Source organism: Sinocyclocheilus grahami, unplaced genomic scaffold (assembly GCF_001515645.1).
Source record: "Sinocyclocheilus grahami isolate Dianchi unplaced genomic scaffold, SAMN03320097.WGS_v1.1 scaffold1626.1, whole genome shotgun sequence".
Taxonomy (NCBI): Eukaryota; Metazoa; Chordata; class Actinopteri; order Cypriniformes; family Cyprinidae; genus Sinocyclocheilus; species Sinocyclocheilus grahami.
The window spans coordinates 1-18,622 of record NW_015506805.1 but is presented as its reverse complement, the minus strand read 5'-3'; the positions used below and the strand labels follow the sequence as shown (position 1 = coordinate 18,622).

At 36.5% G+C, this 18,622-nt stretch overlaps 2 protein-coding genes and 1 long non-coding RNA gene across 4 annotated transcripts; 2 read left to right on the top strand and 1 right to left on the bottom strand.

Annotated features, from left to right (window-relative positions):
- Positions 1-417: 417 nt before the first annotated feature.
- LOC107571656 (uncharacterized) lies at positions 418-1,367 on the bottom strand. Of its 2 annotated transcripts, none has more exons than XR_001607214.1 (3): positions 971-1,367; positions 776-889; positions 418-491 (listed from the first exon to the last, which is right to left on the bottom strand). It is a non-coding gene; the product is annotated as an uncharacterized lncRNA (long non-coding RNA). The 2 variants fall into 2 exon arrangements; XR_001607215.1 differs by having other exon boundaries at positions 985-1,367.
- A 3,161-nt stretch (positions 1,368-4,528) lies between these two features.
- LOC107571647 (E3 SUMO-protein ligase RanBP2-like) lies at positions 4,529-8,639 on the top strand. Its single transcript, XM_016257981.1, has 7 exons — positions 4,529-4,532; positions 5,003-5,608; positions 6,508-6,669; positions 7,573-7,641; positions 7,785-7,858; positions 8,159-8,432; positions 8,512-8,639. The coding sequence occupies exons 1-7, from the start codon at positions 4,529-4,531 to the stop codon at positions 8,637-8,639; spliced, it is 1,317 nt and encodes a 438-aa protein (XP_016113467.1).
- Positions 8,640-10,141: 1,502 nt separating this feature from the next.
- On the top strand, positions 10,142-13,442 carry LOC107571654 (tripartite motif-containing protein 29-like). The gene is made up of 5 exons (XM_016257988.1): positions 10,142-10,676; positions 11,571-11,666; positions 11,812-12,045; positions 12,254-12,413; positions 12,948-13,442. Exons 1-5 carry the CDS (start codon positions 10,143-10,145, stop codon positions 13,253-13,255), a joined length of 1,332 nt encoding a protein of 443 aa, XP_016113474.1. The 5' UTR covers position 10,142; the 3' UTR covers positions 13,256-13,442.
- Positions 13,443-18,622: the final 5,180 nt, after the last annotated feature.

The window sequence follows — 18,622 nt, the reverse complement described above, 5'->3', positions numbered from 1 at the left end:
TATATGGTGATTATATAAATAATTTTTCATGCTTTGTTGTTTTGCAATGTTGAGTCAGTTGTTGTTTTTTGGCGTTGATCATCAGTTATAAAAAAGAACTCTTGTAAATCATGTAACTCTTTGTTTTTAACTTTCAGACAACATTCAGAGTTGGTTGTGAAAAACTGGATGTACTTGTTATGTTCGGTTAAAGCATATACATGAAGGAACTAATGTTTGATTGTATTCCTCAGTCCTGTCTCGCAGGTTCTGATCAGTGACTTTATATGAAGGAATGCTTGTTTTACTTTTTAATTGAATTCCAAAAATACAAAACAATCCAGTAGGTTTTCTTGACATTTAACAAACACTGTAAATCCAAATAAGGAGATACAATATTAACGGCATGAAAATAAAACAAAAGGACATCACAGCATATTAAAATGTAACTTTTGTAGTGCTTCTTCAAGACGATGGGTCCATCTAGTGGAAACACACGACACTGAAGCATCCTGAGGACAATAACATAAACATGAACAGATGAAAAAACATTGATATTTGTCATACTGCACATACAAGACGTTTTCATATACCATATAACTCGATATTGCTTCATACTAATAACGTGTATTCTATACTTCGCCTAGAAATAAATAACAAGATATCAGCTTGTTATTCGCATGGGCAAAATAAATCTCTATTATAGAGCTCGACAGTAGAGAGTAGTGTGTTAAAGTGAAAGAGATTCCCACTGTTGACTCACACTCGATTCCAAACAAACGAAACGAAAACTTACCCTCAAAGTTTCGTTTGTGGATCCAGCAAAAATGGCAGCTGCAGCTTTATATGATCGGGAATCTCTCAGGTGTTCTGTCTGTCTGGATGTCTTCAGAAACCCAGTCATTATTCCCTGTGGGCACATTTTCTGTAAGGACTGCATTACAGGTTTGTGGTATAAAGACGTGCGCAGATGTCCTCAGTGCAAACAAACCTTTCCCAACAAACCTGTTGTCACTGACTGGCTGCAGATGAAGGAGCTTTCTGAGAAACTGATGAAGATGAGAGCAAAGGAGGAGGATGATGAAGATGCTGAAGCACATGGAGTCAGCTGTGATTCCTGCACCTCCAGAAGAACCAAAGCTGTGCAATCCTGCCTCACCTGTGTGTCCTCATTCTGCAGAAGTCACCTGGAGAAGCACAATGATCTCCACGGATGGAAGAAACACCTGCTGACCGAAGCCACGGATCTTCAGAGCAAAACCTGCTCTCTTCATGAGAAACTGATGGATGTCTTCTGTCGCACTGATCAGAAGTGTGTCTGTCTGCTGTGTGCTATACATGAACACAAGAACCACGACACCGTCTCCGCTTCTGAGGAAAGAGCAGACAGACAGGTAGATCCTCACTGATTGATCATATCTGAGGTCTCAGTCATTACATGTCCTCAACCAGAGATCCCTGGCTTAAATTTGTCATTTTGTTGATATCTTTTTGGTGAAAGAAATATGTTAGTGAAGTAGAAAGCCAAAATATTAAATGTCACAGATGTATATTTACTGAGTGATGCACTATTTTGTAGAGGAGGGTCAAAATTACAACTTTCAGCTTCAAAGCAAAACTACAGGAGAATAAAAATGACTTTAGAATCACTGCAGCATCATAATGTTATTTTTTTCACAGAGCTCGGTAGCTCCATTAGTAAAATCTGCTGGCTTTAATCATCTTTGCTGCGTTATATGCGAATGGTGACAGTTCAAAAATGGGAAAAAAGCACTTTTTTTGTGTTTTCCTGAAGTTCGTGTGTCTGTAAGTCAAGAAGTATTAAATAAACCGTAATATCCTTTTTTATGTTCTTTTAGTAACTTGATTTTTAAGGGCCATATGGTTCATTTCCAGAGCTATAGAAGGGATTTTAATGTGGCTCCAAGAGTAAATTGTACACATGTTCAGTGGTCGAAAACCAAATGTGGTTCACTTTGCATTCAGCTGACATTTATTGTATTTAAAGAGAGAATCTAAATCAAATGGAGATATCTTTGATACTTGTTGAGTTACAGGCATGCAAACTTGGGAAAAGTCTGTTCTATGCAACTGTTTTGATAGAATGAAACAAGTTACATTTCTAGTTTCAACATTATTTGCTGTTCAAACGTTCCTCTTTAAAAGTATCATCTGTATGCAAGTCGACCCACATTTAGTTTTTGACCTCTGGAAATGTCTACAATTTAACAATTTACTCAAGGAGCCACAACGTGGCCACATGAAAATCCCCATATATCTGGGAATGAACCATACAGGGCCTTAAATAAAGATGCACAAAAAAGGACATTGAGATGTATTTAAAGAGACAGTTCACCCAAAAATGAAAATTACCCCATGATTCACCCGCCCTCAAGCCATCCTAGGTGTATATGACTTTCTTCTTTCAGATGAATACATTATATTGAAAAGTTATATTGAAAATGTCCTGGCTCTTCCAAGCTTTATATTGGCAGTGAATGGTTGCAGAGATTTTGAAGCAAAATGAAGTGCATCCGTCCATCATAAAAAGTGCTCCACACAGCTCCAGGGCGTTAATAAATGCCTTCTGAAGTGTTTGTGTAAGAAAAATATACATTTTTATAAACTGTAATCTCTAGCTTCCACTAACTATCATACTCGTGTTCACGAGAAAGTGGCGTTCCAGCTTGAGCGCGAGTGAATCATGGGGTAATTTTCATTTTTGGGTGAACTGTCTCTTTAAATACATCTCAATGTCCTTTTAAATTTTTGTTCTTAACAAACTTCTTTTTTTTTGCATCTTTATTTAAGGCCCTGTATGGTTCATTCCCAGATATATGGGGATTTTCATGTGGCCACGTTGTGGCTCCTTGAGTAAATTGTTAAATTGTAGACATTTCCAGAGGTCAAAAACCAAATGTGGGTCGACTTACTGATACTTTTAAAGAGGAACGTCTGAACAGCAAATAATGTTGAAACTAGAAATGTAACTTGTTTCATTCTATCAAAACAGTTGCATAGAACAGACTTTTCCCAAGTTTGCATGCCTGTAACTCAACAAGTATCAAAGATATCTCCATTTGATTTAGATTCCCTCTTTAAATACAATAAATGTCAGCTGAATGCAAAGTGAACCACATTTGGTTTTTGACCACTGAACATGTGTACAATTTACTCTTGGAGCCACATTACTTTCTGCAGGTACAGCATCACACACACTTACCTTCAGAGTAACAAACAAAAACTCATTTGCAGATCAAGAGATGAAGCTATTAAAATGATAATGTCTTCAGTTTATAAAAGAACAACACTTGCTCCTTGGTTCATTAAAAAAATGCTTGATCATATTTAGTTTTCAATGTGTTTTTGAATTTAGGATTTTGACAAAGTTTCCAATCAATGCGGAAGATTTTAGTTTGGAACGTATTTTCTTCATTCTGCATTATTTGTAATCTGTAGAATTATCCAACTGACTGTGAAGAATCCATGTGTGAAGAATTTGAAGATCTTTCCAACATTTCTGAAAATCCTAAAGCATTTTTTTGCAATGTGGAGCTGCTGCTTTCTGAAATGCAAGAGCGTTTGCTGCACGTCACCAAAGAGACGAGAAAGTCCAGCAGAAGATCTCTGACCTCAGGATGAAGGTGTCTGAGCTCGATCAGTTCTTGTCCACTGAAGACCACATTCACTTTCTGCAGGTACAGCATCACACACACTTACCTTCAGAGTAACAAACAAAAACTCATTTGCAGATCAAGAGATGAAGCTATTAAAATGATAATGTCTTCAGTTTATAAAAGAACAACACTTGCTCCTTGGTTCATTAAAAAAAAATGCTTGATCATATTTAGTTTTCAATGTGTGTTTGAATTTAGGATTTTGACAAAGTTTCCAATCAGTGCGGAAGATTTTAGTTTGGAACGTATTTTCTTCATTCTGCATTATTTGTAATCTGTAGAATTATCCAACTGACTGTGAAGAATCCATGTGTGAAGAATTTGAAGATCTTTACAACATTTCTGAAAATCCTAAAGCATTTTTTTGCAATGTGGAGCTGCTGCTTTCTGAAATGCAAGAGCGTTTGCTGCACGTCACCAAAGAGATGGAGATCAAGATCAAATCTGGAGAAGGTGAGAAGACTCTATTAAACTCCATTCTCGTGTCTCATCTAGATTAGGTTAGATTATTTTAGTATCGTTGATGCACTATTCTATTTTTTTATTAAAATATCGAATTTGTTTTTTATTTTTCTATTTTCCATTTTTAATTTAAAGTTAAAATTTTAGTCATTTTGTTTTTATTTTTAATGTGTATAAAAATATTTATTCATTTTATTTCACCTTTAGTTGTTTTAATACAATAACTAAATGAGAATGGTTACCTTAGCAACTAGCTAAAATACATTTTTTAAATATTTTACTTCAGTTCAAGTTTTTTTTTTAAGTAACCAAAATATTTTTTTATGGTTTTAGTTTTAGCTAATTATAATAACCCCGGTAACATCTTCTTCCACCTACGTCATGCGTGACCTTTCCAACGTGACTTCGTAATGAGTGAGGTCGAGCGAGAGCAAGACAAGCATTTTAGGTTAAAAAGTATACACATTTTAATTATATTTAAGAAAATGAGCAATCGATAAGCTGGATAAGACTCTTAATCCTCAGCTGGGATCGTGTAGAGCTCTTGGAAGCTGCATTAAAGCTGCATTTTAACCTCCAACCCATTGATCCCCATTGAAGTCCACTGTATGGAGAACAATCCTGGAATGTTTTCCTCAAAAAACTTAATTTCTTTGGGGCTGAAGAAAGAAAGACAAGAACATCTCGGATGACATGGGGGGGAGTAAATTCTCAGGAAATTTTTATTCTGGAACTGAACTAATCCTTTAATATCAACATAACATCAGATTTGACCTTATTTACTTTCTTAATACATGTTTCTGGTTTTACTGATTCATTAATAAGTGTTTGTCCTTATAATCTTTCTTCAAATAACTTGTTCCATCTCTGAAATTACTTTTCAGCAAAAGTCCAGATAAAGTCCTCTCAAGGTTCTGCTCAGCAGGACCAGAAGGATGTTTTCCGTTTTGGGGAATCAGTGGCAGAATTTACCTTCAGTTTCCAGCACGTTCCCCTTAAATCCACATCTGTGGAGGCTTCTGGCTCAGATCATGAAGAAAAAACATGTAAACATGAAGACGAAGAGGACTATGAGCCGGTCATACCGTTACCTGATCTAGTTGAGATCTCGACTGGAGAGGACAATGAGCAAGTCGTTTTTAGTCACAAAGCCAAACTATACCGCTATGACAAGGAATCACAGCAGTGGAAGGAAAGAGGCATAGGTGAGCTTAAAATACTTCAGAACGATGAAAGCAGACGTGCAAGACTCGTGATGAGGAGAGAGCAGGTCCTGAAGTTATGTGCAAACCACTGGATTACTCCAAACATGAAGCTGGAGCCGATGAAAGCGTCCGAGAAAGCGTGGACATGGAGCGCTCTTGATTTTGCTGATGGAGACGGCAGCGTTCAGACGTTAGCAGCGCGGTTTAAACTGCAGGAGACGGCAAACGCTTTCAAGAAATGCTTTGAAGAAGCAGTGGCCACTTCATTCACTGGAGCAGAAAGAGGTGAGCGTCTCTAATCTGCGGAGAACGAATGCATGCTTTCATTTCTAATTGACTGTTCAGTACAGTCCTTTTTATGCATTTATATGGCTATTAACATGTTAATGTGCATTTATTTTTATTTACAGAATAAGTAATAAATCTTAATTTAATCTTAAAAAACTATACATATTTAGAAAAGTCATAGTCTTGAGATTAAATGTTTGACCTCTGTTTTGTTATAAATATCTTACAGTGACAGTAATATTAACATTTTTGTCAGGAGGCAGGCAAAATTAAAATGTAAAAATTGTTTTCCTTCAAATGTGTAGAAACACTGAATTGCACAATTTGAGCACTGAATTGTGAGATATAAATGCTGAATTGCGAGATATGAGCACTGAATCCCAAGAATTGAGCGCTGAATTGAGATATAAACGCAATTGCATGATTTGAGTGCTGAATTGCGAGATATGAGCTCTTCAGAACTTTCAAAATTAAAATTTGAAAAATTGCTTCCTTCAAATGTGTAGAAGCTTGTTTCTGCCTGAATTGCAAGACTAACTGAACACAGATAAACACTGAAATGCGCGATTTGAGCACTGAATTGTGAGATATGAACACTGAATTGTGAGATTTGTGCGCTGAATTGTGAGATATGAACACTGAATTGTGAGATATGAGCGCTGAATTGTGAGATATGAACACTGAATTGTGAGATATGAGCGCTGAATTGTGAGATATGAACACTGAATTGTGATTTTTGAGCGCTGAATTACGAGATATGAACGCTGAACTTCGAGATATGAGCGCTGAATTGTGAGACATGAACTGCGCAAGTTCAGTCATTTTATCAATAAAACGTAATATGATTATTCTCTGATGTTTTTAATAAACTGTAATGTGTTTGTTTTCTCAATCAGAAGAGAAGAGCACTCCGGAGCAGAGTGATGCTGATGCTGAGATCGTGTTTGAGCGAAAGCCCACAGTAGAACAAGCCAAACTGGCAGCCAGACTGATGCTTCCTCACACGTTCTTCTGCTACAGAAACGAGCCGGGATACGCAAGTGATGAGGATGATGATGGTGAGAAATATGAAGGGTCTATTTAGCTGATCTAACCTACAAAAAATACTTCTGTTTTTTTCATTTGTCAGGTTGATATAATCAAATTAAATTACATTTCTGACTTGCATGAAACCAGTCAGTTTAGATGTTACCATGTAAAGCACACTATTTAGATTACTTGGGAAAAAAACATAAATACTGTCTGCGGAAGCTAAACGTTAACTAGCACATGGAAACACATAGGGTTGGGAATCGAAAATCAATTCCAATTCTAGAATCGGTTACTCAAGGTTAGAAATCGGATACTCATTGTAAAATTAAAATTTCAATTCCACTTATATATGAATTCCTGTGTGCACATCTTTTTTTTTTTAGGTGGTGAAAAGGGGCTGTTAAAAATGTATTTGTCTTTGAATCATTCATTCAAGAGATTCATTCAAAAACACTGATTCATCCAGTAATGAAACAAGTAGATAGAAACAAGAAGTAGTGAGTCATTGAATCATCCCATTCATAAATCCCATGAGATTTTGTTAACTTGTCTGTTTTTTCTTCAGAATTGTGAGAACTACAACCTCCATTTAACAAAAAAGTCTCAATTTATCCAGAATCGTGCAGCTCTTAATCGAGTTTTTATGTAAGTGGCTGATTTTTGTTCATGGTATTCAGCAGCAATTAAATGTTTTGCGAAAAGAGACACAGAATAAATAGGTTTGATATCTAAATGTTTGACATTTTCATTTTCTTAACCACATTGGAATCGAAACTGCGAATCGATAAGAATCGGAATTGATCAAATTCAAACGATACCCAACAGAAACACACTGTCTTCTGGTTTCTTGGCTCTTTATGCACCACAGCTCAAATCACGATTGCTCTGCAGAGCCGTGTTTACCTCTAAGCTGTGATTCTCTCACGTAGATGAAGATTTTGAAGCGGCTGTCAGATCTCTGAAAGGAAAGTTGTATCCTGATGCAGTCGATGGTCATGGTAGGTTGCACTGAGATTAATTAATTGCTTGTTTTTACTGAGATTGGTTTAAAGACAGTGAGAGAAATAACATGCTCCGGTTTGCCTTAATACTGCTAATAATGCTGTTATGGATATCTTTACCTTTATGTTTATTTTTATAGATGCTGGAGCTGCAACAGAGACACAAAATCACGAAGAGGAAGAGAACAATGATGATGATGATGATGATGAAGAAGTTAACCATGTAGATATCCAATCACTTCCCTGCTAGAAGCAGCCTTTTATATTTGTCTGTGTAAAAGTGCATTGACAATTCTTGAAATGTTGTAGAAGTCATACATTGTTTTTGGGTAATTGTTTCTCTGTAACATATTGAAATATTATTTATTTTTACATTTTTTTAGACTGTTTTTCTCTAAACTTTTCCACAGATCCCTTATCACTCTTTGAACTAACCTCGAAACTCTATCAAACCAACATTTAGTTTTTCTTAATTTTCCTTTTATATTTTCATCATGTCATTGCTTCTGTCAAGGTGGAACTTCCATCGGTTGAGGAGAATGAAGAGGAGATTTTGTTCAACGAATGGACCAAACTTTTCCTCTGGGACTGTGATATTAACAAGCGGAAATCCTGTGGTGCAGGAGACATTAAGATGCTTTTCCATCCCGTGAATAAGCGCTACCGTGTGTTCATGTGTCAAGAGGGGGATAAAAAGGTGCTTGTCAACCACTGCATTACCAGAACCACTCACCCTAAACCTATGAGCAATGCAAACGCACGGTCCTGGACAGCAGAAGACTACTCAGGTGGAAACTGCAAAACCTCCACAGATTTACATCTTGTTTGTCAGTTAAGTTACTCATATTGTGCTCATATTTCCCACAGATGGAGATGCTGTAGTTCAGCAGTTTGCTGCCAAGTTTAAGACTCCGGATCTGGCAGATTCCTTCTCAAAAACCTTAACAGACTGTCAGTGTCGCATGTCAGAGTTCATGCAGCGATCGGAAAAGTAAAGCTGTTTCTGTCTAATAACTGTTTCAGAGGTCACGCTGACAACTGAAAACCTTAATATTAATGTTTGAACAATGATAACACTGTGCAAGACAGAATGAGATTAAAATCTAGCTATTGAAGGAGGTCTGAAGATAAGAGCTTTGACATGCTAAAGTCATAAACACTTATATTTATTTTTCTTTGTATTAATAATGTAAACACTACTATCTGCAAAAAAAAAACCTCTTAGAAATGTTTTGCACAGTGACAAAGATTTTTTGTTGTTGTTATGTTTGTTTTGTATGTATAAAGCTTTCTTTTTGGGGTTTTCCATAGACTCGATAGACTTTTCAATAAACTTCACATAAACTTCAAACTTAGCTCTTGTTTTTCAGATAACATTCCGCCAAAACGGACTTTCAGATAACACCGTAAATCCAAATAAGGGGACACCAACTACATTTATACTAAAATTAAAGGACATGACAAACATATATTAACTTCATTTAACGAAGGCATTTTGGGGGCTTTTTTATTTACAATAAACTGCAAGACAATGCGTCCATCTACTGGAAACACACGATACTGCCGCAGCTAACATTTATAATAGTTATAAATATTAGGACATAACATTCTTAAAATATTTTTTTATGGAACGTTCTTATAACTTTATTAATATTTGATATACATTCTCATAACGTTGAGAGAAACCGTTCTTAGATCAAAATTCTCAATATGTCCTTATAATGTTATTTGTACTTAATGGACTTTCTAAGAAACGTTTTTGTAACCTTTGAATGGCGTTATAATCATGACAAGAAAACTGCAGATTTTAATGTTCTTAGAATATTAAAACTAAACGTTAAAATAACATTATATATTGGGTATATTTAGTAGAATGTTGTAAGAAACGTTTTTGTAACCTATATAAATATCCAAATGTTGTGTTCTAGTTTCGTCTATATGGAATATTTTTGGAAACTGAACATTTACTTGAAATAACGTGCGTCACCGGACGCTTTCGTACCAGAACGTTATTTCGCGTTGGTTATTCTTCAAATATTCGCTTGTCATGGGGAAAATAGATTTGTTTCCCAACCGTATTATAGAGATTGACAGTCCACAGAGTGGAAATGAAAGAAAAACAGAGTTCTAAAGCAAGCCACTCCTGTAGCAGAGTCACTGTATGGAGTCAAAACAATGCCAGAAAGTGAAACGCGCAGAAACGTGAAGCGCGAAGGGAAAACCGGTATCGCGAGCTCACACTTGACTGAAACGCAGTGTTGCTAATAAATTAGTAGCTGTGGCCATGGAAAATATGTGTAGCAAAATCATTGCTTTTGCTCTGTTTATTAAATTTTCTTCTTTTGCAATACTTCAATTCTTTTGCAAGTGTATGTGGCATTGATTTGACTCCATAGAGTCACTGTTTCCAAACAAACGAAACTTAGAGTTTAGTTTCTGTTCTGTCACAGAGGGAAGACTTCGTCAGAACACATGTGTTCCAATCCAAAATATGGCGGATGATCGCGACGATCTCACGTGTTGCGTCTGTCTGGATTTCTTTAAAAATCCAGCGATTATTCCCTGTGGGCACATTTTCTGTAAGGACTGCATTACAGGTTTGTGGGATAAAGACGTGCGCAGATGTCCTCAGTGCAAACAAACCTGTTGTCACTGACTGGCTGCAGATGAAGGAGCTTTCTGAGAAACTGATGAAGATGAGAGCAAAGGAGGAGGATGATGAAGATGCTGAAGCACATGGAGTCAGCTGTGATTCCTGCACCTCCAGAAGAACCAAAGCTGTGCAATCCTGCCTCACCTGTGTGTCCTCATTCTGCAGAAGTCACCTGGAGAAGCACAATGATCTCCACGGATGGAAGAAACACCTGCTGACCGAAGCCACGGATCTTCAGAGCAAAACCTGCTCTCTTCATGAGAAACTGATGGATGTCTTCTGTCGCACTGATCAGAAGTGTGTCTGTCTGCTGTGTGCTATACATGAACACAAGAACCACGACACCGTCTCCGCTTCTGAGGAAAGAGCAGACAGACAGGTAGATCCTCACTAACTGACAATCCAACCCGATCTCATGAAAGTGCATATCAATTGCACGAGTTTGTTTCGATTTGGCGTACTGTTTACACGCAGAAATTGACTTTGGCGTGCATATGATACAAAATGGGTAGAATTAGGTTTGTGGGGTAGATGCGTATCATATGCACGCGGAAGCTGCGTATTACATGCACGCCAAACATGTGCGTGTCATATGCACGCTAAAGTCAATTTTTGCATATCAATACCACGATTTTATGTTTTTATTTGGCGTACTATTTATACACATTTTCATGAGACCGGACTGGACAAAAATGTCACGAAAACGTTATTTTCTCAGAACGTTCAAAATGTGCATTTTTTAAAACGTATTTTTATGTGAATGTTAGAAAAACATTAAGTGACTGTTCAGTTGTATATACATTTGCAAACATTATGGGAACGTTACCTAATGTTCTCTGAACATTCTGAAATAAATAGTAATTACTTAGTAACTTTTAAAGAACATGAGATGAAAGCCGAACTCAAATGTTTCAGAAAAACGTTCCATAAACAATGTTTTTGTGCTAACGTTTTGTTAACATAAAGATCAGATTGCATTACTTTTAATTGTACTGTAAACAATGTAGTAACTTTTGGAAAAATATGATGAACATCTAAATAAAATGTTGACGTTGCCTGAGCAATGTTTAAATAATGTTTTTGTGCTAATGTTTTGAGAACATTATAAAAGGCCGGGTAACTTTCTATTAACTTTACTGGAACAATTTTTAACTTTGAGAGAACCTTTCCAGAATGTTCTGAGAATGTTCAGTGTTAAAGGGATAGTTCACCAAAAATGGAAAATTCTGTCATACATGTCTTACAAGTTTTATTTGCTATATTCTGTGGCCAGACGAAGTTAATGGAAACACGTGAGAAGTTTCTGCAGAACATTCGAGACAGAGAGAAGGATTTCAAAGAGCTAAAGCAGGCAGAGGAGTCCGTCACAGTGAGTATTGATTGCACGGCTCCTTTCATCTCCTCAGGAGACATCTGTTTCAGAAGAAACATCTGAGAAGCATTTGTGAGTCTATGAGAAGCAATGATGTGTTAGTTGAAGAGTGTTGTTTGTGGATGTTCTTGCTGTGGAACAGTGTTCAGCGCAGACGGCTGTCTCTGAAAGCGAGCGGATCTTCAGTGAAGTGCTGTGCTCTGTTCAGAAAACAAGCGTCCGCGTGAAAGAGCTGATCGCAGAGCGACAGAGAGATGAACTCAGTCGCATTGAAGGACTTCAGGAGAAAGTCCAGCAGAAGATCTCTGACCTCAGGATGAAGGTGTCTGAGCTCGATCAGTTCTTGTCCACTGAAGACCACATTCACTTTCTGCAGGTACAGCACACAAACTCATCTGATGATGATCAACAGATGGCTTTATCAAAACTCTTATTTAAAAAAAAACAAAACAGTTCATTAGTTTTGAAGAACAATTTATTGATGAGGAAACCACTTGACTATATTTATGTTTCGGCATCTTTTTGAACTCTTTTGATATCATATTTATTTTCTTCAGTGTACATTATTTGTATTCTGTGTGCAGAATTACCCAGAATGCATGTCTGAAGAATTTGAAGATCTTTCCAACATTTCTGAAAATCCTAAAGCATTTTTTGGTAATGTGGAGCTGCTGCTTTCTGAAATGCAAGAGCGTTTGCTGGATGTCAACAAAGAGACGGAGATTAAGATCAAATCTGGAGATGGTGAGAAGACTTTATTAAACTTTCTATTCCCATATCTCATCTACATAAGACTAGGTTTGGTACTTAATGTATACTTAATATACTGTATACTTAACTAATATTAGGAGTGGGAATCACCAGTTTGATGTTATCATGCTACTTCAGCGACATAAGACTAGGTTTGGTACTTAATGTATACTTAATATACTGTATACTTAACATAACTAATATTAGGAGTGGGAATCACCAGTTTGATGTTATCATGCTACTTCAGCAACAATATTATTGAATTTTAAGCATTTTGCAATAGGATGAGTATTGCAATAACACATTGGGATACATTACAATGTCTATAACATTACAGTTTTCAACTGCAAAATATTTGATGTTTAAAATTCGATGGTTTAAGTGTGAGTTGAATAATGTCACCTCATACCCATTTTTTGAAAATGGTTATTATTGTGTTCAGTGTGAACCTGTGCTGATTGTTTACGGTTTAACAAAAGTTACTCCCATTATTAACATTATTAACATCTCATTTGCTTTCCTCCTCAGTGCCTCCTAAAGCCGATGCCCCTGTCTCATCATTGTTTATAGATTTTGCCAAAAAAGATGGGGATTGGGACTGTGAAGTCTGCCTGGTGAAAAATGAAGGCATGTCTAGCTATTGTGTCTCCTGCCAGACGTCAAACCCAAATATGAAAAGCAAAAGCACTTTTGCAACGGGATTTACGTTTGGTTTTGGTAGTTCTCCCAACCAACCTGCTACAGCAGGACCTCTAAATGCAGGTTTTAATCAGAGTAAGGAGAAAGCATTTTGGACCTTCGGTGCTGCTTGCTCCACGTTTGGCAGCAGGCCTTAATCTGTTCTCGAATATGATTGAAAGACAGAATGGCTCATGCAGATGAACTTACTGTCTGTAATTCTCCTCTGATACGCCTCCCTTCATTGTCAATCACCACTGATGACATAAAGGTGTTGTTTGTTCTCACCCGTGCGATTGTGAAACCACCTGCTTTCAGCTGACCTTCAATTCAAGTTTATTTGTATAGTGCTTTTCACGATACAAATCGTTGCAAAGCAACTTTACAGAAAATTAAGTTTCTACAATATATTTAGTAGCAGCTTATCAGTGGTGACTGTCAGTTAATGTACAGATGGCAGAAATGTACTGAAAAATCAATTAAAGATGTATTCAAACAGACGATGAACAGCAATTATTATATGATGTAATCAAACTTATAGCAAAATGTGGTAGTTCTGTATGTTGTTTCAGGGTTGGCATCATCTGAGGTCCTCTGAGGAGTTGCATCATCTCTTCTCAGGTGTTCTGGATCCAGACTGAAGCTTGTGTAAATCCTAGTTACCACGGGATGTTAATCCCAGCAGAAACAGAGAAACACATAGAGACATAATTAGCTTAGCTGCTGTTCCAACCAAGCAAAAAAAGATAATGTGCATTTGATCAGATATAACTGCAGTAAAAGATTATGAGATGCATTATTCGGATGCTTGGCTAAAGAGATGTGTCTTTAATCTAGATTTAAACAGAGAGAGTGTGTCTGAACCCCGAACGTTATCAGGAAGGCTATTCCAGAGTTTGGGAGCCAAATGCGAAAAAGCTCTACCTCCTTTAGTGGACTTTGCTATCCTAGGTACTACCAAAAGTCCAGAGTTTTGCGACCTTAGGGAGCGTGATGGATTGTAGCGTGGTAGAAGACTAGTTAGGTACGCAGGAGCTAACCCATTAATGGCCTTATAGGCAAGTAATAATATTTTGTAACTGGTATGGAACTTAATAGGTAGCCAGTGCAGAGACTGTAAAATTGGGGTAATATGATCATATTTTCTTGACCTGGTAAGGACTCTAGCCGCTGCATTTTTGACTATCTGTAGCTTGTTTATTGAAGATGCAGGACAACCAGCTAGCAGTGCATTACAATAGTCCAGTCTAGAGGTCATGAATGCATGAACTAGCTTTTCTGCATCAGAAACAGGTATCATGTTTCGTAACTTGGCAATGTTTCTAAGATGGAAGAATGCTGTTTTTGTAACATGGGAAATATGATTTTCAAAAGACAAGTTGCTATCTAATATAACACCCAGATTTTTGACTGTAGAGGAGGTAACCGTGCATCCGTCTAGTTGCAAATTGTAATCCAAGAGATTCTGTGTACTGTCTTTTTTATTTTATACTGTTTCAATTATTGGGGAGTAAAATGTGTATAATCAAGCAAATTACATATGAACAAATCCCTCTGTAAAAACCTTCAGGATACAGACAGGAATAAAACTGTAAAGTGTGGTGTGTGTAAATGCTGCTGAAGAGCAGATTCATGGCTCAGTGTAGGAGAAAAAACTCACTTTGAGAAAACCGCTTTTAAAAACATGTATTGCAATTGAAATCTATTGACACAAATAGATAAAGTGCTATAAAATAAACACTTAACAGTCTTTTGGATGTTTTCTTTCCACTAGTCTGAAAAAACACTTGCACTATGAAAAGCCCAAAATCTCAAACCTGACAGGTGCATGAAAAACAGTATCTGCCCTTAAAGACTGACATCTACACTGAATTTTTTTTTTTTTAATTTACGGTAAAAAAAAATGGCAGCTGTGGTTGCCAGAATTTTACCGTAAAAAATACGGTAGCAACATTTTAGGTTTTACGGTTTTAACTTAAATTTACAGTTAAATACCGTAATTTCATTAACTGATATAATGTTAATATACCAACCTATTGAAGTACTGAAATCTGTTTTGTAGCTTTGTAATACACTGATAACCTCCAAATGCAGGAGGTGATGAGAAAGTCACATGATGAACCAAAGCCCATCACAAGCAGCTTTTAAATAATAACATATATAGAAGGTGCACAGCATCATTCACACAAACACTAAACACCATCACGGTAACACACATGAAACTGAAATAATGCAATAAACATTAATTTAACAACATTAGGTGTAACACACAACCCTGATATACACAACTGATAAGAAAAAACTAAGAAGAAACATCGTTATTTCAACAAAACACATCAAATATGAAATGTAATGCAGGGAATTCTGGAAATGTCAGTTTACGGTTATTCACTGTAAATTATACAGTCTTTTTTACTTCCACAAATGGTATACTACCGTAAAATTACATGTAATGTCCAATACAGTTTTTCACCGTGTATAGTAGAGGAATTTACCGTTAACCATTTAACAGGTTTTTACTGTAGCATTTTTACAGTCTTTTACCGTTAAATTCACGGCAATGTTTTACAGTGTACAGAAGCAAACCGATCAAGTGCAATAAAATAAACACTTAAATGTGTATTCTGCATGTTTTCTTTCCTCTAGTCTGACGTTATGACACTAAATGGACCGAAATGGATCAGTGAATGAAACTTTTTTGACTACAGTTTTTGTCTGTAGTCTCTTGCCTTAGAAATGAGCCTGAAATAGCGTGTCTCAGCAGGTTCAGACGCGTGGGCTGATGATGGAGGAGCAGGTGAGTGTAACGATGACGTTCTCACAGATCTCACCTGTGTTTGATGTGTGACGCTGCACTTAACCCAGTCCCTACCCCTAAACCTAACCCTACCCATAATTTATTCCTAAAATCAGAGGGAAAGGATAGCTGATTAACAAGGTGTAGAAGCGCCTAATCCTGATCGTAAGCCTAAAACTGACATTTCCTGAGAAGTTATCTCTCAATTAAAAAATATAAATAAAAACCTATCACTAGCTTATCTAATCTTTTTGTATTCTATCAATTTGTTTCCTTTTTATTTATTATACAATTAACAAAAGCAAAAAAGGCCTCTAAAATTAGCTTGCTCTATTCTTTTCCATTCTATCTGTTTTCTTTGTATTTATTGTGTAAGTCCCTTTGGATAAAAACATTTGCTAAATGTAAATGTAAATCACCTTAAAATATACTAGCAGCATGCTAATAATGGTAGATACATGCAAACAACATGCTAATCATGATAACAACAGGCTAATTGTGCTAGAAACCTGCTAGTAGCATGCTAATCATGCTAGCAAACATGCTAATCGTGCTAGAAACCGGCTAGTAACTTGTTAATCATGCTACAAACATGCTAGTAACATGCTAATCGTGCTAGCAACATACTAGCAACATGGTAATCGTGCTAGAAACAATGCTAGTAACATGATAATCATGCTAGTAACATGCTAATCATGCTAGCAACATGCTAATTGTGCTAGCAAACATCCTAGCAACATGCTATTCGTGCTAGAAACAGGATAGCAACATGCTAATCATGCTACAATTATTCTAGTATCATGCTAATCGTGCTAGAAACATGTTATCAACATGCTATTCATGCTAGAAACACCCTAGCAACCACTCCAGGTACCCTAGCAATATGTTTTATTCCTATCTATTTTTCTGATAGACTGTATTGCCTTGAAAACATTCAAACTTTAATCTTTTAAACTATTTTAAATTTCAAACTACTTCGACCTGAAGACCTTCAGACTGCAAACTTTAAAAAAAAAACTTTCTGGCTAGGCTTTTTCAAGCCAACTTAAAGTTTGTCTACAAACTTTTCAATCTAGTTCATATTAATATTAACTGCAGTGAATGCACAGCTGTCTCATTATGTTCCAGTAGACCCGACAGTGCTGAAGACGAGCCGAGTGATGAAGATGTTTTGTTCTGCACAGAGACAGGTATCAGACTCGGCTCAGACGGAGCTCAGAGAGTCGTCTCACACTGATTCATAGTCGTTTATGCCTCTCCAGACGTGACTTCACCATCCGATCTGGCGGTAAAAAATACACACACACACATAATAAAAGTAAAACTATGCTGCAGAAGTAGAAATATAGACTGTACATCTGTATGTGCAAGTGTGCAATATTGACTTATGTGCAAAACAGTAGTACAGTAATGTAGCAACATGAGTGCAACTACATGATAGTAATAACATTAACAAATGTGCAAATTGAGCTGTAGCATTTCAGTCCAACTATTCTATGAGACAGATGAGACTAGTCTGTGTCCACTGGCTATCTGTTTAACCTCCGGTTTCACAGACAGGGCTTAAGCCTACTCCCAGACTTAAATGTATTTTCTCAAGAGGGACACCAGTGGTGTGTTTTTCCTAAGGCACGTTTATAAACATTACCTAAATGTCCTAATTGAACTATGGCCTAATCCTGGCTTAGTCTAGGCCCTGTCTGTGAAACCAGGCCTAAAAGTCTAATGGCTTGATCTAAATAAACTTTAATCAATCAAAATAAACTTTAACTGAAATTAAATAAAATCTAAAAAAAACTTAAACTCATTTTATTTCATCTGAATAATTGTTTAAGACAAAATTGTTATTAACAATGTAACAATGTATCAGAAAGATATTGCAATTATAAGTTGTTTTTGCTTTGCTTTTGCCATGAATATAGCCAAAGCTAGTTGCCTAGTTGCCAAGGCAGCGTTCCTTATTTTTATGTAGTTTAACTTGTAAAATAGCTAAAACTGAAATCAAAATTAGTTCAAAAATATATATAGAAAACGATATTTAAAAAAATATCAGTTCCTAACTAACCAAAATTAAGACACCGTGGGTGAATATGGTAGAACTTTCCTCAGTTGATTAATCACAGTGTATTAAGATAATAGTTTTGTATTACAACTTTTCTAAAATTGTATATTTAAATATGCAAATTAGGCATCATGTAATTAAACATGCACTCATTTACATACATTACCAGACGATGAATCTGAACATTAAAGCAGTTTCAAAATTCTGGTTTGATTTTGTTGTCATATTAGAGTTAAAGGTTTGATAATGTTATGTTATATAAATTAGGGAAATTGTATTCTAAGAAACCTTCAAAATATAGACAGAAAAAAAACAAAACGTCTCAAAATTGAGCAATGCATGAAAAATCAATGGCTTTTTCCATGAGTTTCTTGTCAAGTCACCTTTATTTATATAGCGCTTTTAACAATACAGATTGTGTCAAAGCAACAAGCCAGAGGAACCAGAACCCCATCGCTGACAGAATGGAGAATAAACCTTGGGAGAAACCAGGCTCAGTCGGGGGGCCAGTTCTCCTCTGGTCAGAACAAACCAGCAGTTCAGTTCCAGGCTGCAGCAAAGTCAGATTGTGTCTTGTGTGACTTGTGTCAAAAGTCACAAGTGTGTGTGTGTCTCTGTTTGTGTGTGTGTGTGTGTGTGTGTCTCTCTCTTTCATACGTCTTCCAT